This window comes from Biomphalaria glabrata, chromosome 15 (assembly GCF_947242115.1).
Source record: "Biomphalaria glabrata chromosome 15, xgBioGlab47.1, whole genome shotgun sequence".
In the NCBI taxonomy this organism is placed as follows: Eukaryota; Metazoa; Mollusca; class Gastropoda; family Planorbidae; genus Biomphalaria; species Biomphalaria glabrata.
This window is the reverse complement of record NC_074725.1, coordinates 22,191,847-22,211,957: the sequence shown is the minus strand read 5'-3', so window position 1 is coordinate 22,211,957 and position 20,111 is coordinate 22,191,847. Positions and strand designations below refer to the sequence as shown.

Here is a 20,111-nt window from a genome sequence, read left to right as displayed (position 1 = left end):
GTCCATTACCAGGCATTGACCCACTGATCTATGTATGAATAGCAAGAACTACTTTTTTTTTTTTTTTTTTAAAGGGGGAAATGCATATTTTCAGATGATAAACCATACTTGCGTATTTTCATTTTTCATGTCCATTTGCATACAAAATATGCAACATGCGTACTTGTAGGCAACTCTGCGGAAATGATCTTGCTAAAATTTATTCTACATTTGTTATTTATTTTGAAGTGAAATTGTTTGTTTGTTATTTACAGCTACCAATGCCATGTATTGGAAAATTAACTCTGCCTTGTTCTTTCCCCTTGATTTAAGCTATCAGTTTCTTTGGTCAAGTCATAAGCATAGTCAACTTACCATCATGGATGACCAGTGTGTTGTCCTTATTGTAGACACCCACAGGCCTGTGAAATGGACACAAATCATAAATCAAATCATAGTAAAATCCTATAGGGATAACTTTATGCCATATCAACATTAAATTTGCTTTAAACAGTATTGAACAAAATTATACTATATTTAAAACAATAATATTCTTTGCATGAAATTTTGTATTTAGGCATAGATAGCCTTAATTTTATCTAAGATTAACTTAGAATAAACAATAAGCATTAAACTCTAAAGCATATTTTTTTAGCAGTCTGGAATGTAATACTTTCTTTTACAGGCCACAGGATGTTAATGACTAGTCAAGGAATGATAGTTTCTGAGACCACACAAGTAAAGTAAAACTATTGAAATGACTAGCCAACTAATGAGATGTATCCATAGAGATGTAGCTCTTCAAATACTCCAAATTTTTGCTTAACAGAAGACTGAAGCTCTTGAAAGCAGTGATGCCCAGACCTTTAAGCTACTTGTAGATTCCAGTACATGGTCACCTGGTACAACAAGGTGAAGGAAGGAAACAGGGATGATTAAATTCTGGATCATAGCATATCAGGCTTTAAATTACTTTAATAATCTTGACATAAGCCTTTCTAATCTGTAATGATCACACTAAGAGTTGTGTTTTCTTAGTCGAGTTCAGTGTTGGATGAACCCATGACCCTCACTGTTTTAGTCAAATTGAAGAATAACTACAAAACAAATGTTAATATTTTTTTTTATTCTTATGATGTTAAAGCTTCTATTCACATTTTTTAAAAAGTTTACTCTTATTCATATCATTTTCAATCAATTTTAGTAATAAATTCAAAACTGACATAGCCATTTCCAGATCACATAGCATGGTATAAAATTATTAAGCTAAAGAAATGTTTGAAATATTTGAAAACACAGAATGATTTTTTTTATAGAAATAAGGAAAACAAGGCAAAAGAAAATCGCTGGATAAAAAAAAACTATGCACTATTATAAAGTCACCAGCTCCCAAAATGAAATTGTATGGTTATGCATTGATAACAAGCTAGTAACTAGAGTTTTTTTTATGTATATAGAAGTTAGAAAATTACAAATAAACAGTCCAACTAAAACCTCAAACCAACAAGCAGCTTTATGTCATTACAAACTGTCAATTAAGTCAAGCCAACTAATGCTTAGAAATAAAGAATTTTTTTTGTCAGGAAATGAAACATCTAGTTAGCTTTTTATAGTTATAGAAGGATGTTTTAGGCTTATACTAGACCTCTAAATGCCTAGGAGAAATAACATCACTACAAGCATAGCACTCAACTGCAGTTATGCATGTGAAAGCTCATTTTTTTAATGTCCCAGATCTGTGAAGGGTCTGAGATTCCTAAGTTCATCTTTAAATAATATCAAAGATCATTTGGGACAATCAAAGTTGGCTAGACCTGTGCTTGCTGCAATATATCCTTGCAAATAGACACTGCCATAAATTCCTCTGTTTCATCTGTTGTAAGGATCACGCTGCCTCAACAAATACATCTAGCATTCTAGATTGACATATAGTGATGATTTGAAGGCGAGGGGAGGGATCAGAATTTAGCTGACAACTTTCAGAATGTTTTTTGTTACTTTATATGGCCCATTAAATCGTTGAAAACCCATATCTAAATTTTATATTCAATTAATTATTTAAAGAATGAATTGATTAAACATGTGCTTAAAATTATAAATCATGATATTATTATTGTCATTTAAACAAGGCCTAAAAATACTTAATATATACCCAATTATTTACATATCTATAAGACATTTTTCTTTCATATAATTAAATTAATATAAATAGTACTGAGCATTTAATCTAGTTATTCATTTTAATTGATACATTGAAAAAAAGAGAGAGAGAGAGAGAGAGAGAGAGAGAGATCTGCATACACTGACTTTAAATATCATCAGTAAATTCAGGCTCAAGAACTATTTCCTAATAAATTTTTTGTTAGGATTTTAATAATTAAAAAAGCAGTCCCAAGGTTCAGTGATTATTAAGAGTTGGTTGAAACAGAGTAAAAAGAGTTGAAAACTAGAGATGTAATCAAGCATTGCTTAGTTTGGAAGAAGAAAAACAAAAAGGTCTAAATACAAGTCACCCAATGCAGGAGCATGTACTCACTTGGAGTGATTATTGATAAGCTCAACCTTCTTTCTGTACAACAAAAACAAGAATATCTGTACAAAGTAGCTCAAAAACCTTCTTTATGATTGAACATTTGAAAACAAAATATTTCAGAAACACTGCATGCTAGTTCAGTTATCACTGAAGCGTAACTTCACGGCTATGGAAGGTTGTTTGTTTAAATGCTAGCAGGGCTCTGTTAGATTGGTAGTAAAATATTGTTATGTTGTGTTTGATTTGGAGACCATTTTGAGCTGTTTTGTATGATCTATATGCACTTTTAGTTTAAATATCTATGGAACAGTTAAACAGGGATGAAGGGGGACCTTGCAGAGGTATTCCTTCATCCTTGTTTGACTTCCTTTCTCTCATCTAATGAAAGATTTGTAAGTTTCAGTCTACTATTCCTAGTAAAGACAAAAGATTTTTAGTTAGGATATGACTACATTCCCCCCTAATTGGACAAGTAAAGGCAGTTGGTCATTTTGACCACAAATCATAATAATCCTTACAGCCTTACAACTTTTTGTGTAAAAATGACAAAGGTGAGTGACAAAGGTTTGCAACCATGCCTGGTTGAGAAAAATTGTTATTTATGGTACATATTACAAGTAAAATTTGGGAATCATATAAAGAAAAGTTTCAAATGCAACATTTGTGTGTGTCTACTGGCTTAACTCCTATAGACTATCTCCTTTTTTGTAAATGTTAGTCTTTAATGTGCCAACTAATATTGTTTGAGGCACCCAAATTCAACATTGGGAAACACACTATTTCTGGCTGAGCATAATGTCACTAACAAAGTGGGGGTAAGAACTTACAGAGGCCTAGCTGGTTCTGATGCTGGTAATGTTCCATCCCTGGTAAGATCATCGTCATCATCATCATCATCATCGTCATCCTCATCCTCGATATCTTCCAACACCACTGTCTTGGCTACTCTTTCTTCAGCCCCCATCTTACTCAGGTGATGAGCTAACCTATCCAGATCCTAAAATAAAAATGCAACAACAGTATGAGCTTTTATAGTGCAATCACACAAAGCTATTGTGACTACACAAATATAACAGAAGACATAACAAGTATTATTAGCTAAAAATACCAATATTGTTCTTAAAAAGTGGCATAAGACCACATTTAGCCTATTTGTGTGGTAGTCTAGAGATGAGATTGCAGAACGCATAATCAGCACTACTCCATCAAATAGAAGACCACAAAAATATGTGGTACCTGGCCCCCATTTATTTAACTCTTTGTGACTGGGATGAAGTCTCTCAGTGTTGCTTTGAATAGGTCTTGTCCATCAGAATATACTCCCATTATTAATACTTTAAAACTCATGTTTGGCTTTCTTTCCTACTTAATTTTATTTTCTTTCAATCTAGTCTAGAATAATTTCATGTTGCTAACAATATGAATTTTTTTTCATTCTTTTAACCACGATGAAATGTTAGTGGTTGCTTTGGATTTTTATTTTTTTTAAAACATTTTACACTGACATGGGATAATGTGCTAACAATAAATTATCTATTTTATTATTATTATTATATTATATACATTTTATACAACAAGGATATACATTACTTTTAATTCTAGATCACATAAAACATTTTGTGATAATAAACAAAACATAAGTCATACAAGTTGAATCATAGTCAGTGCACGCCAATAATTTGAAAACGACATGTAAAATAATTCCAGAGACAAAGGGCTAATCACAAGAATAGAAATTACACTAATTAAACCTTTATGTAAAAGAACTAATACAATTTTTAATCAAATTCCTAACCAACAGGTGCATCAACACTAGTAACATGTGATAACATTTACTCTTGAAGTCTTCTAGGCCATATGTAAACCTATTAGATATCTTTACTGTACTATGAGAATGTTTCTAGACTAACCTCAGATTTATTGGCTGGAACTCCAAAGACAGGAGAGGATTTGGCACCTGACAGGTGCTGCATAGGTTGGTGGCTAGAGCTGGCACTGGGAAGCTTCTGGTCTTGTAGACCTGGTTGATGGAAAAAAAGATTCTAATAACAATTTATAATAACAAAAAGGTTAAATTTATTAAGATTACTTGACTACCACCAAACTCAGTTTTGGTTACAGACTTTTATTTGCTGATATGTAAAATAAAAGCATATTTTGAGAGTTTTGCAAATGTATTTAATTTTTTTATTTTATAAAAGAAATGTAGCTAATGTAGTTTTCCTGTCTGATAATGAAAAGAAAAAAAAATGAAATGAGACAATGATCTTACATACTCTGTTTTTAAGTTGTAAGGTTGATGTTTGTTTAGGACTACTCAACCATCTAGTCATCTATGGGCATAAATTTAATTGCATATTTCTTTTAATTGTAGTAAGAGTTTTTATTTAGCGATGATGTGTAACCAGTTGTTTCCCAAGTCTAAAAGTTTGGAATGCTATATTTTATTTCACTGTTGGTGTGTAGGTTATGGTATTCTATCACCAATGTTTGTTAGGTGCACAATTTTTTAACGCACCTTCTTTGTTGTCTTGCTTTTAAGCTAATGGACGGTTTTTGTTATTATGCTGATGTAACGTTTCTTTGAGATTCGTCGGTGTACCCCTGTTGTTTAGGGTGAGTATCTAAGGCATTACTGCATTTTGCAGTTGTTTCGCAGCCGTAGCGTATTAGACTAGAGCTTTCAATTTGTCTTTCTTACGTCCCTACTGGGAGTTAGCTATGGGATTATTAAGTCTACACTAGAGACTAGAGTCAGCAGTGGAATAGTATTGTGCGTACTAATGTGTTGCATTGTGAGACAACAAGGTGCAGAATGATTAGTTAATTAACATAACAGCTATAGTAGGGTATAATGTTAAATTCAATGATATAGTACTTTTATCAGTTTGTGCATTGTAAATTACTTTCATCTCATTAAACATTATATTGCTAATATCAAGTTAATTATTTATTTTACTCACAAAGGTGCATGTTGAATGTCAGGGGCCCGGGCAAACTCGCTAAGGCTTAAAATGCAACCCTGACAATCACATTACACAAGCTTGAAAGCCTAAGATTATTTTCTTACCCAGCCTATTCCTCATGCTTATGCTAACAAAGTCATAAGATATGTTTCCAGTATGTAATTGAAGAAATCATAAATGATGTAGGTAGTAATGTACCTGAAAGGCGAGATGGTTGTTGCAAAGGGTAGCTAGGCTTGGGCTGCTCCACTGGTACAGTGATGGGCTTGTGCTGGAAGTGACTAGATGATGGCCTCTGCTGAGCTTGCTGCTGCTGCTGCTGGGGAGGTGTTTGCTGATGATGTGGGAAGTGCTGCGGCTGGGGTGGAGGGTGGTAGGGAGGGATCTGTTGAGGTGGGACAACCTGCAGATTCACAAAGACATATATTTGTATTTATTGAAATATCTTGAGTGGTAAAAATGGATCATATTGACAGTCACTTGTAAAAAGCAAAATAATAGCAAAAGAAATAGTTTCTTCTTCTTCTTCTAGCCAGCTTTATTGCTGCTGAGCTGTCAGCTCTTTTGCAGACTGTGCCAAGGAAAAAAAGTGTGCTGTTTTCTTCAGTTGTTCAGCACTGCCGTACAGGGTCTTGGTTATGTTAAGAAATAGTTTAAACTCTGCAGAAAAATTTATTTCCCCATATACCTGGTGTGTAGATGGCGGTCGAGGAGGACCATGCTGACTCAACCTCTGATTAGGTGCAGCAGACACAGCCTGTCTCTGGTCAGGTTTTCTAGGTTCTCTCTGGATCTGCTGGAAGTTTTTCTTCAGAGTAGTGTCCCCTGGGATCTGAAGGATTGAGCTGAGAAAACATAAAAATGGCAAAAATTTATATACCAGAAATGCAGAAACAAGAGTAATAGTAAGAAGGAAACTTTATAATGTAATAGAATTGTTGGATGAATAGTGGTGTGCTAAATAATACAGAAAAAGCCAAAGTCTTTTGATCAAGAAAATCAAAACTTTTTTGAAGTTTAAATTTCAACTAAATTAGATAAATACAACCTTTTAATCTTTTTAAAGCATATCCATTATCTAAAATTGAATAGCTACAAAATTGTTTTCTCTTTTTAGTTTATGTTTCCTAAAAAAAATACTTTTTAACTAACTTTCTCAAACAGTGTCACAATTTTAATTAGCAATTTTTATAAGTTCATAGCCTTAAAAGAAAACCATTAAAAATTTTTAAAGGAGTCCTATTTCATACTTTTAAAAGAATTATTGAAAAAAAAAAAACTTTTGATACTATGTGTGACAATTTGTCTATTGAGGTGAGCCTTGAAACTGTACAAATTGTGTGCTGTACAGTAAAACTGTTGGAACATATCTTAGTCTTAATACAATGTGTAATTAAAGCTTTATTTTTCAATTTATATGAACTATTTGACACATTTGATTTAGATTATTTTTCACCTTGACCTAACAAGATAAAATATGTTAGGAGTATGTGGTTTAGTGGCATTAACCACATAGTTTTAAGGTGGTAATGTTGGAAACCTGAAATGAGCTGAGTTGTGTTTGCTGAAAGAAACATTCTCCCAAATCCCTTCCCCCCATGTTTACAAAAGAGATTGGACCATTGTGCACACTTTACAAAATTAGTTAAAAGAAAAATATTGACAAGTTTTCTGTTCACAACACAAAGCTCTGAAACTCTTGCACTGATTTACTTTTTGTAACCTCCCTGGACCACAAAACCTGATACTGCAACAGTTCAATCTCAAAACTTTTATCAGCCTATTTCTGAAACAGCTAGAATTACATTAAATACCTGGGTTCACCCTCTTGAATTATAGGCTCATCCTGGTCTTCAGGATCACTTCCTTCATATTCATATTCTGTCTCGTAATCTTCACCTGGTGTAGAGATATGTATGCAAAGCATTTATAGCCTACTTAATCATAACATTAATTACAAATTGTCCAGATCTGATAGCTCTTCACCATATAGAAGATCAATCTGAAGAATTACTCATTGTGTCTATCAAAGAATACAGCAAGAAGAGAATGTGGTGATGACTCTGTCACTAATTGTTACCAAGCAGACCAAGGAAGTGTAGGAGGAAGAAATACACTTTAAATGTCAATGCTAGAATGCAAACTGAAAGTTAACACTACACATTGTACAGCTTGTAAGTTTAGTCATTTATTTCTATGTAAAAACTGCCAAAAACATTTTTCAAAAAAATTAGGCTAAACTAATTGTAGTATATTATTACTATTGTTGTGGTGTTAGATGCATGAGTGGAAATTTATAAATGCTAGTGTTAAACCAGAATATTAATAAACTAGACAACTTCTAGGTCACTTACACCAGAAAATTTCGGAAACATATATCTCCCTTACTGGTCTGTTCTAGATCTAGACCTATTCACTTGATATTTTAATAATTCTATTTCTCACTTTATGTTTTGATCAAACACATTGTACTATTTGAAAACATTAGATCTAAGAGGAAAAAGGAACATGATTTATAAGAGGAAAGAGGAATCAGATTTACAAAAACATAAAAAGGATTTATAGCACCCATAACTCAAAATTGGAGAGTAAACTGTAAATTCCTCCATTGTGACAATATAACTAAATTAGTTAAACCCCCATTGGGAAATTCATTTTCATGAGATAAAGAGAAATAGTCATTACATCACTAATGTCACCCAAACGAATCATGGTTATAAAAAAAGAATGGCAAGATTCAGTACAGAAAGGAATGTGTCAGGGGAGATAAAATATTTATTTGACTGCTGATGCTATTAGCACTAAGCCTGTCAGTCAAGATAAAAAAAAAAATTACAACAGAGATTTCACACTTATTTTTACTTACTTATCATATATAAATTATAGTATGTACTGACAACAAAGTCAAGCAACGATAAACGTTCAATTGTACTTGCACTTTAAAAACAATAGATAACATAAGAAAATAGCTTAAAAGTCTGATGTGATATACAAAAATAAAAGCTCACAAGTTAGTTAATTTAAAAGTCAGATGAACCTTAAAATGTATCAATAAATATAATTTTAATTCAATTTTTCAAAATCAAAATGGATATTTCAGAAAAGAACATATTAGTTTTAATGGTTAGTGAGATGCGAGTATGATAAAGTTAGAGAAATTACTTTTCCTAAAATGAAGTCAGGCAGCCTGAATTCAGATTTGAGTAACATTCAAAACAGTTTACAATGTTGTTGTTGTTTTGTTTTTTTGTGTAATTCTAGCTAGTTGTAAGACAAACCTCTTCTATTCTTCTTGTGCCTGTCTATGTGATCTTTGAGCTGAATGCGCACTTGTCTCTCAGTGGGCTGGTCTTTGATGAATGGGTGTTTTAGTAGCTGCTCTGTGGAGTGCCTCTGTTGGTAGTCTTTGATCAAGCAAGAGTCTACAAAGTTATGGAACTTGGTGGACCTGAAACAATCATCAAACAGTTGTAACAAAAAAGGCAAAGATGATGCATCCTTAACAGTCACTGATTCTTGGAATTGTTGAACTAGCTGTACCCTAGTAGTTAGTTAAATATTTATATACCAATTTTAAAATATCAGGTTGATTTGAAGCTTTTCTTTTCCTCATATAACATAATTACTAAAGATGCAGTTGCAAGGTTTTCAAAAAACAAATTGAGCTTTATATATAATAAACAACAATATAAGTAAATATGAGCAAATAGATATAAAATACAAAATCCCTAGGTAACAGAAGAGTCTTTATCTAATATTTATATCTGTATTGCTGAAGGTTCATGCTTAATGCAAAATAAAATATTAAAAATAAAATAATAGTAACTAATGGTAAACAATACCCAATATTATAATTCATTAACTTTTTACTAGATAAAGGGAAAGGACTTAATAAATGTAATTTTGGAAATGCATTCACTAATGCAGAGGTCAGCAAAGTAAGCAAATCTGAATGCTTTTTGAAACCTATGCAAAACACACAACTTAAATCAGACAAGTTTCATGGCATTAAGGGAAAGTTTATTAAATTGGTAAGCTCTTTTGAAAATACATTATAAGGCCAAAGGGGATGTCTACAAGTATTAAACCCATAATGTATTTTAAATGGTTTAATTTAGGACTTTATATTTTTTAACACTTGTCTGACACAGATTAAAAAAAAAGAACTAAAGTACTTTTCATACCAATCAAAAATACTTGGTTAATATTAGCTACATCTAAGGAAACTACTCAAACCATAACAACTTCTGCCTTCTCCACCCACTTGACCAATTTGTTTGACCCACTTCTGATGGATTGCAACACTAAACAAATTCCAGTGAGGAAAATGCCAGATGTCTCTCTCAATTTAAGGAAGGTTTAAAAGGGGTTAACAGAAGATGTGCTCTTTTCCCCTAAGGGATATGATGGAAACGCATCCTCATAGCATGTCCTGTTTATAGCTTATAGAGCCTTTGGAACTCTTGCACTAATTTTCATTTGTAACCCCAGGACCACAAAACCTGATAAAAGGTGATCTGTCTATGATAACAGTCTTAAACGAATTAGTATTCAACAAAAAAAACCTCCAACACATCTTGAAGAGTAATTAACAAATTAGCTTCAGCAGCCTACTCAGACATCAGTTTAGCAGCTGACTGGCACAGCCATAAAACAGGGACACCAGGGCAAGATACCCCAAAGATACCAGGATAAGTTCTTTGCATGCAAAAGAAATAAAAATTCAGCCAAAGAAACAATTGATGAGACATTCTCATCACTTCTTCTTCCTTAAATGCACTTAAGCATGTCATCATTGTGTAATGTGTTTAGCTGTCAATACTATGTCTTCATTTATTTGCTATGTATGAAGGCCAAGTAAAATACTATACACATGGACAGGCAATTCAAAAAAATTTGGCTGATTTTGCATACCAAATCATATCAATCAGGTCATCATAAAGACAAATTAAGTCATTTTGAGCTATAAGAATAACTTTATTTTTATTATTACTATTGTTAAATGTGACTTTTGTGTAGAACTGTCAATAAAATACTTTTTAATTCTAAAATTTCTTATTACCATATGTTTAATATAATTTTTAAAATGCTTTTAATAACTGTTTCCTCTGTACAATCCAAAAGAAGAAAAAAAAAGTTGTAGATAAAAGTTTGCCAACCTCTGCACTTACACAACACTAACAACTAAATGAACACAAATGAATGGATGAGTACAACAGAGATACAATGTAGGCACAACATAAACAATGAATGAAAGAGTGAGACCAACCAATCTACCAACCATTTGTTGGGATTTTTAAGTCTAGGTGGTGGATTCCTGGGTATAAGAAATAGAGCTCTCATTGGGTGCATGTCGCACAGTGCTGTTGAGAAAACAAAAAAAAAAAAAAACAATGTCTTATTATTGGGCAAAGATTTGTGAAGAAACACATTTCCCTGACAGCTATTCTTTTAGTCTATTAAACAAGGGCTGTGGTAGCTGAGTGGTAAAGCACTTGGCTTCCAAACTAAGAAGTCCTGGGTTCGAGTCTCTGTGAAGACTGGGATCAGGGGTGCCACCCATGAGACCAAGTAAACCCTGAAACCCGAATTTCCAAATTTTACAAACCCTGAAATCATAAACCCCAAACTTTACCAACCCTGAAATGTACCGCATATACAATTTAAGCACCAAAATTTTACGAAAAAAAAACAGTAGTATACTACTACCTAGATCTATATCATAATATGCCCCCCATGTTTTAAATATGTCATTTGTAAGCCAATCATTATAATAAATAGTGTTTGTGTGTATTTATTGATAAAGCTTGTAATACAAGTTAAGAGGATTTAGTACAATTTTATATTAACAATGTTTGTACACACACCCGCCCCCCCCCCCCCCCAAACTCACAGTTATTTTAAATGATGTTTCTCTCTTAACATTTTTTCCCTCATTATTCCTTTGAAGCAGCCTACTTTAATCAACATTGATAAAACTGATTCCATCAATGTACATGCATGGACCTGTAAATCTATTGCAACAAGATATAATTGATTAGAGATTTAGTCCTGATCTACTCCAAAATGAACATTTAGATTTAGTTTCTAATATTTAAATGTAGGACCTAGATGGCTAGAAATAATACTAGAATGTGCTGAACTGCTTGTACATAATGTCATAATTATAATTTGTATAGATCTATTGACCAAACGATCTATTTTTTCTAGACTCTATAGGTTTTCAGGCGAACGCAAACTTATTAATTTAATTCTTCAATCATTGGTTCTAGTTCTGATCTAAAAACGATGTAAATATGGTTATCTAGTTCATCCTAAATCTAGATCCTACCTCTATAATACTCTAGACTAGTCTAGACCAATATACTCATAGTCATAGCTCTAGACATAGGCTAAGGCTACTCTATGTCTATATGGAACCTATACAAATATTAAAATATAAAACACGGAAAGAAAAAAAAATCTAATTTCGCACTCGTGAATTTTTTCTTTCTATTTCTAGACTAGATACGCGAGTAGATCTAGACTAGACCTCGCCTTAATCTAGACTATATCTATACTAAATACAAGACTTTACAGTCTAGATTGATCATAGAAATAGATCTAGACTCTAAATCGAGCCGATTCGCGGCGCATTCCGAATGTTTACACTTCAAAAAAAAAAAAATACTGTACCGGTAAATAAAGCTTAGTGCGCATGCAAAGCGAAAGTCTCGCGAATCGCGAGATATGAGACTGGTCGATTTTATTTAAAAATGGCGGCTCGCGCGATCGGAACTAGATCTAGCAAACTAAAATAACGGGGAAAATGATAAATTTCGAAAAAAAACTAAATCAACTAAAATCCCGGATTTTAACAAAATTGTAAAAGGCAAACCTGGAGGGGGGAAAATCTGACCCCTCAAAACCCGGATTTCCGGGTTATTCCAGAAAAGTGGCACCCCTGACTGGGATTTTTTATTTCAAGACTTAAAGGACGCCCCTGAGTACACCTGACTTTGTTGGGGAAAGTGAAAGCCACTAGCCATTGTGCTAGCCACATGGCATCCTTCTCATTAACTGTTGGCCATAGAAACAGATGACCTTTATCATCTGCCCCAGAGATTGTAAGGTATGAAATGGGGTACTCTACTCTATTAAACTGTAACAATAAAAAAAAACAGTGTCAAGTCAGGCCTGTTCAGCCACAAGAGTATCCACCTAAACAAAAAAATCTCTACTTCTTAGGTATTTGGCATGTTTGTGGTGAAAAATTTAACTAGTAAGTCAAAAAGCTAGCACGCCTAAATTTGCTCTGGTTTCTGCACTTAAACTTTGCATCATTCTATTTTCAGTCACAATTCCTTTAGCAATTTTGAAGTGTATCTATACCTTTTAATTCAAAAAGTCACACACAGAGTGACGTTGTGTTAAATTACTTCCTTCTTCATTATCCCATCTTGACATTCACTTTTATACTTTTTTTTATTTTATGTAGACAAGGTTTTAAATGTATATTATTTTTTAAGCCTTTAAAACAAAATGGGAATGCCTTGGAATTGATTAGGATTGGGTTGGTTAGTACACTAGGATAGCAGCCGTGTCATGTGGTATGCGCTCTGGACTTTCATCTCCATAGTCCCTAGTTTGAGCCCTGTCCGCTTCCATCCCTCCCCATTGTGCAGGAGGTTTGAACTAGGATGTAGTAGCTTTCAATTCTGAAGGAACATGTCAAACAAAACAATGCATGTGACAATGCTAAGGTTTGAGTCCTAGATTCTCATTCATGATGAGGTCTGGGCTACATTAGCACAACTTGCTCTAAAACTGAATGGGGCTGAGAAAGTAAAAGGGACAGACAAGAATTATAAACCAACCTATGGACAGCGGAATTTATTATTAACATTAATTTTAACAATACATTCTTTTGCAACATGTTTGACCCCTTTTTTTAATTAAACTACTCTTTCAGTTCAAGTAAAGACTGAAGAGAGATGTCCTTAAGACAGGGACCTCATTGAACAAGCAGGATTTTTAGCAAAGAGCGATTCAGCATAAGTATACATTTTCTTTTATGTAAAAGTGATACTTACGAGGCTTTCCTTCTGCCATTTCAATAGCTGTAATACCTAGAGACCACAAGTCACTCTGTAGATAAAAAAAAACAACAAAGTATTATAAGTGACCATAAAAAAAAAATTGTTTGTGCACAAGGATGCTATTTAAAAAAAAAATTAAGCTAAGCACTTGACCACTTAGTCGCCAGTCCAAGCTTCTTAAGTCCAAATTAATTTTTTCCATTTTTTTCCCACTTGTCAACAACAGAGGTGTAACATTTATAAACAGTTGATTTATAGATCACATTCTGCCACTTACCCTTTTATCATATGTGGCATCAGGGTTTTCATCACAAGCTATAACTTCTGGTGCCATCCTATGAAAGAGAATAAGAGCAATAACAGGGAATGAAAAGTTTCCTAATGCTTAAACTTAGCATAGTTGTAGTACTACTCAAAAGACATTAGAAGTTTCCAAGAATCCAACATAATTGATTAGAAACATAACCTTTAATTGACAGCTCAGTTTTATTTTTTGTTTTATTTTTATTTATAGATTTACTAGGCCCTTGGTATTATTTTGATATGTACAAAAACATAAAAACCTACTTTAACACAGAAGACAAGACTATGTATTTGATCAATCATCATTTGTTGACAATGTATCTTTTATGTTATAAGAGTAACACAATCTCATGTTTCAATAGTTAGTTTTTAAATATGTTTCAAACGCTTTTTAGAAATAATAAATATATATTGTCAGAATTTAAAAAAATAATAATAATCCTTATTAGATGAATAGATCTATCAGATACAAACCAATATGGTGTGCCAATAAATGTGTTCCTCCTTCCAATTGTTTTATCTAGTTGAGCACTTACTCCAAAATCAACTGCCAAAAAAAATATTATTTTCTAGATAAATAAATAAACAAAACAATTGGATACAATATTTTAAAAATGCACAGTTGTGAGTGTTAGTACTTGTTATATTTGAGTTACATTCCTTTGTCGTTGTTTGTTGTTTTACATGTTTCGGATGTTCCTTCAGAGTTGAAGATAATTTACTTCCTAGTCCAAACCTCCCACAGGACGACGGGGGTGAGAGCGGGCAGGGTTTGAACCCGGGACCATCGATAAGTCCAAACCGCATGACCAGGCCATCAAGTTATGTGTTCTTTGTTGTGAACAAGCAGTTCTGCCTAAGATGGTGTCGTATGATACATGAATCAAATGTGAAATGTGTACAGCCCAACTTCTACATTTGTTGTTTTGATGCTTCAATACTAATCAACAGTAAGGTTGTCACTGCCTTTTTATGAGCAAAGCAAATATAGCTCTAGTAGGACAGACTTCACAAGTGTCGAAGTGAAGAAGATGAGTTCAGTCATCCATTAAAATTATGGTTCAAAGTTAAATAAAGATTTGTTGGGTACAGTCTTTAGCATAAGAGAGGCCTTTTTTTAGTTAACATGGGAAAATAATATATAAATTTAAATGAAGAATATTGAATGAATATTAAGACCATCATGTTTACAAAATTCAAACAATTTTTTTCCAATTTTTACTTTAAAAACATTATTGATTTAATTTTTCTAACCAGATTAAAACTATCCTTTTCTAAAGGAATTGTTACTTAACATGAATCCAATGGAATTAATAATCATATCTTTGTTTCCTCTAGCAATTATTTAGGGACATTACCTAATTTCACCTCAGCATTGTCAGTCAAAAGTACATTTTGGCCTTTGATGTCTCTGTGAATGACTCGATTAGTGTGTAGGTGTGCCAACCCCTACAACAAGAAAAAAAAATTATTCATTCAATACATTAATAGTTTCTTGTACGTTCAATTAAAATTATTACTTATAACTTGTAGCACTGAAAGATATATTTACACCACAATAATCTTTTCAATAATGAAACTGATTTAACAGCCAAGCTTTAAAATGTTTCTCTTGATATAGCTGTTGTTCCAACTACCTTTCAGCCACTTCTATTTCTATTATCTCAATATTTACAAAACTCTTTTCAAACAATGATCATGAAAACTATATCTGTGAAAACTCTTTCAATTAGAGGTCTTTTCTAAAGTATTTTTGTTTTGATTGTGTCTTTGTAGAAATCTCTGTGCTGTCTGTTAGTTCATCTTAACAGTACAACTTCTATCACAGGTACAAATGAATGAAAGTAAGCCTTTTTGTTTTTTAAATCAAGTTTGTAATTAATTGCATATAAGAATAAGCTATTTTAAAAATTAAGTGAAAAATGAGTTGTATCAGCTATAAGGGATATATTATCTCAGGCCATTATTTTAAAATTCCTATACGTAACAGCAGTCACACAGGTTTTCTTTAGTTTCAGAAAAAAAGACCATGGAAGGGAAAATTGTGATTTCATGTAAAATTTCTGCTCTTTTAGTACTTGATCTAGTTCAAAATAAACCCAAGTTCATTACTATGAAACCAGGCTTTTGTCACAAGAAATTGTCTCCCCTTTCTGGCCTCTTTCTTTCAGCCCCACTCTCCTTAACAATGACAAGCAATCTTCTTCATTCCTATACTGAAGCTCTCCTGTCACCTTCACACTAGCCCTACAGGAACTCTTTTTTTTTCTAACCAGAGTTATCTTCTCTCCCTTTTATTTTCAAGTGTAATATGTTGAAATGTAGCAAAGAAGGGGGGAAAAATAAACAGCGAAATGTGACAAGTGGAGAATTTGATTATATGCTCTCCACTTTCTCAATGTGGTCAGTTGAACTCAACTTGTAGTGAATCAACTAGAGCAGTAGCTCTCAACTTACAGACCTCAGTACATTTTTAAAATTTAAACCCTGGATTAATTAGTTTTTATGAAATGATCTTTTAAAAACAAATAGAATGTATAAGTTAAGGGTTAATGAGTAATAGTTACAGCAACAAAGACTCTCAAAAATGTCCTCTTTCGGATTTAGGGTGCTCACATTTCAATGTGAGTACATGCTCTTTTTTTTTTTTTTTTTCAAACCGCTTTTGCACAACTTTCATGCTTATAGTTTGCTCAGTGGTTAAATCTCTTTTGAGGACCTGTGAAAAAAAAAAAAAAAGGGGGGGGGGGGGAGGGGTATCTGGGAGAGGGTTTTTATTCTGCCTTTATGCACTCAGCAAACACAACTAAGTTGGAGTCAAGATTCAAACTTCAGCTCCCTTGATAGGTGCCAGGAGGTTTTTTTTGCCATTCAGCAAAACATCCCACTTTGATTTTTGACTCAATGACTCAATAACAATCAGGATAAATTATTTTATCAAAAGAGCTTATGCTAAAGAAAAAAATAAAGAACGCTTGTTTTTGTCTATTGATACATAAAACCACTAGAATTATACATGTTCAAACTATTTACATTTTTTTACTTCTAAAAAAGGAAATCTGAGACTGTAACAGTGATACACAGAGTGAATGACAAGTCACATGAAGTACTCATTTTGAAAGAGTTACTTACCCTTAAGATTTCCCTGCAGACATAAGCTATCCATTCTTCTTTCAGAGAATTCCCTTTGGTAGCTTTTAAAAAAAAAATTGTAAAAATTTAAAAACTACAAATGAAAAAAAACAACTGCTTGCCAATCAAGGTGATGTCACAAGAGACCTAATTAGCTACTGGAAAATATATTTTGTCAAAAAAACAAATAAATTCTAATGAATTGTTCTGAACTATTGCAGTCAAATATGAGTGTGAATATCTTTTAATAAAGCCAAACACATCTGATAATAATTGAAAAGGAAAACACAGCTTTTAAATTTACATTATCACAATAGGAAATAAAAATGAGGCAATGAAAATTTTACTAAACGAATACTTCATATAATTCAAACAAATTTCTTAATCCATTCTCTTTGTCATTTTATTTCTTTTAAACGCTTTCACAGATTTGTATAATTAGCTAGCTAACACTAAATGTTTCTTTCTTTTTTTATGTGAGCCTTAATATGACTGTGTGTGTTTATCATAAAAATGTATACAGTATGGTAGAAGGCTTTGAAGAAAACTAAAACAAAGACACCAACCTTTGACTAAGTCTGTGACTGATCCAGCACCACAAAACTCCATCACCAACTGCCAAGAGGAACAAAAACAGAACAAGCATTTAATAACTGAATGCAAGAGATTTTTTTTATGTTTTGGAGGGGTAAAAGGGTCACATGATCACACCCTAGATCAAGTTTTGAAAATGAGCAAATTTAAAAGAACATTTAATTTTTTAGGACACCAATGACTATCAAACTTTCTTTATCCTATATGCGTGTGTGAACATGTCTCAAGGACATCCTTCATGCTGAGCTAGCAGAGGGAGTCAGACATAAAGGATGCTCAAGACTAACATACAAAGATCCTTCATGCTGAGCAAGCAGAGGGAGTCAGACATAAAGGATGCCCAAGACTAATATACAAAGATGTCTGCAAGCAAGATCTAAGGACTACAAGCATCAATGAAAGTATGTGAGAGGAAATTGCACAAGATTGGACAGTATGGGGACAGAATGTGAGGGCCGATACAACCCATGTTGAGAGCAAAAGGAATGAAATAAGAAATAAATCTGCCCTATCAGAATCAGAATCAACTCCAGAATTGGCTTGTTTAGTTAGACCAAATTTTACCTCAAGAAGACACAAAAACCATTGATTTATCTGGGCATATTTATGGTCTCTTAAGACAGAAAGTGCCATACATATAAAATATTTTTCAAAAAACAAAAATACTATTATATGAATTTTATTCTGATGCTATTTAATAAATAAAATTCATTTATGAAATGCAACTTAAAACATACTGTCAGTAAAAAGAGACTTTGATGTGTCTATACATTGTATAGAACAAGGCAGTGCCATTAATATTATGAGGTATGACAAAGTATCTACATTTCTAAAAAGAAAAATACTTTACCCATAATTGGTCATCTTTTCCAGTTGGACCCTTTTTTATAAAGGCTCCATAGTATGTGGCTATATTTCTGTGATTGGAATACTAGAACAAAACAAAAACACAATGTGAATCATTTTTTAAAAAATTAAGACTTAAACATGTTTTAATTCATATTTTGATTGATTTGAAACAGCTCATTTCTGTGACACTTTTCTATGTGAAATAATTGTATTAACCCTAGGAAACAGAACATTGACTAATCAAATCATACATTTTGATTACTTTTGCTCAATTTTAGATTTATCAAAGCTATTTTGGATTTTTGTTTTAAATAATCAGAAGAAAAAGTATAGTTTCAAAGAATCGCTGTTTTTTAAAGGCACAATGTTTTTTTTTACTTTGAATTGGCAGCTAGAAAAAGTTGTCAAGAATTTTTTAATTGAACAAAATTAATTAATAACAATTACACACACAAAAAATACCTTTTTTAAAACATTGATTTCTAATTTAATCTCTTCTTCTTCATCCTGAAAAAATATAGTGCAAAATGTAAGAAACAAGTAATATACAAAATATTTTTTAAATAATCAGTTCCTACTTCTTGAAATAATATAATTAAACATAATTGCGTAACCATTCTAATTAATATAGATATATAATGAATATTTCAACAAGTGGCATTCTTTGACTTTTCAATTTTATTTTTCATTTGATATCCCTTTGTTAGTATCAATACACATTTTTTTGGTTCTAATTGAAGAAGTTGAAATCTATGATTTATTTTCCCCCTAAAGACACTAGGTCATTGAAAAATAGAGGGCAAAGAAATTGGCCAGTATAGACAGAAATAAAATAAATACAAAGCCATACCTCTGTTACTGTCATTACTTTTATGGCTGCCAACTGTCCTGTTTTAGTATGTCGGCCCTAAAAAGATAAAGATAAATGTTAGTCACTCAGTGTCAAATTTAAGGCAAGAAACATAATTGTACTTTGTTATTAAATATGCTACAATTAATTGAAAAGGATGAATTATGGCCCAATACATGTTGGTAGTACATTGAGAGATAACTTTTTTTGACTACACTACTAAACTATTTAGTGATGATATACCAGCATTAGTGCAATACCTAATATTCGATCAATGAATAAGCAGCCAAACATTATATTACAAAAATAACAAGCTTCCATTCTTTTCTTTTAATAATGTTTTTAAAAAACATGAAAAGCCTAAAAACAAACAACTTAAAAACAAAACAAAGCTTATAAATACAAAGTGTAATGGTATCAATTAGTTTGGATGTAATTAAGTTTGTAATAGATCTAGACCAACAACAATAAATCTGTGAGATACTAATAATATTTTAGCAATTGTTTTTGTTTAGCGCTATTCCATATTTTTAGCTTTCTCAATAAATTATTATCTTATCACTTATCTGGACCAGTTGAGAAAATGGGGTGGGGTGGGGGGAGAAAGAAAGGGATATCTGGGTGGATTTTACCATAATTAGTTTTTAAAGGCATTTAGAATTTTTTTAAAAAAGAGGAGGGGGGTGGGGGGAGACCTGAATTCAAACTCGTGGCTCTCGCCTCCCCAGGCACACATGTTAACCACTCTGCTAGTGAGAAATTTATGACTAGAGAAGACTGTATAGTCATATATTATTTATCACAATTTAAAGCGGTGACCTATAAAG

At 32.5% G+C, this 20,111-nt stretch overlaps 1 protein-coding gene across 5 annotated transcripts in view; it reads right to left on the bottom strand.

Moving 5' to 3' along the window:
- LOC106066488 (misshapen-like kinase 1) overlaps positions 1-20,111 on the bottom strand; it is a 122,601-nt gene that overhangs the window by 82,806 nt on the left and 19,684 nt on the right. For 3 of the 5 annotated variants that reach the window (XM_056011730.1, XM_056011732.1, XM_056011733.1), the window contains exons 3-20: positions 19,285-19,341; positions 18,897-18,941; positions 18,436-18,516; positions 17,558-17,606; positions 16,992-17,053; positions 15,218-15,308; positions 14,334-14,406; positions 13,834-13,891; positions 13,551-13,605; positions 10,748-10,841; positions 8,757-8,926; positions 7,293-7,377; positions 6,167-6,323; positions 5,677-5,881; positions 4,423-4,532; positions 3,340-3,509; positions 2,516-2,548; positions 355-401 (exon numbers count right to left, since the gene is read on the bottom strand). In XM_056011730.1, coding sequence (XP_055867705.1) covers positions 355-401; positions 2,516-2,548; positions 3,340-3,509; positions 4,423-4,532; positions 5,677-5,881; positions 6,167-6,323; positions 7,293-7,377; positions 8,757-8,926; positions 10,748-10,841; positions 13,551-13,605; positions 13,834-13,891; positions 14,334-14,406; positions 15,218-15,308; positions 16,992-17,053; positions 17,558-17,606; positions 18,436-18,516; positions 18,897-18,941; positions 19,285-19,341 — 1,642 coding nt within the window. The remainder of the gene's footprint in view (positions 1-354; positions 402-2,515; positions 2,549-3,339; positions 3,510-4,422; positions 4,533-5,676; positions 5,882-6,166; positions 6,324-7,292; positions 7,378-8,756; positions 8,927-10,747; positions 10,842-13,550; positions 13,606-13,833; positions 13,892-14,333; positions 14,407-15,217; positions 15,309-16,991; positions 17,054-17,557; positions 17,607-18,435; positions 18,517-18,896; positions 18,942-19,284; positions 19,342-20,111) is intronic. The other 2 variants (XM_013225531.2, XM_056011731.1) reach the window with 2 other exon arrangements.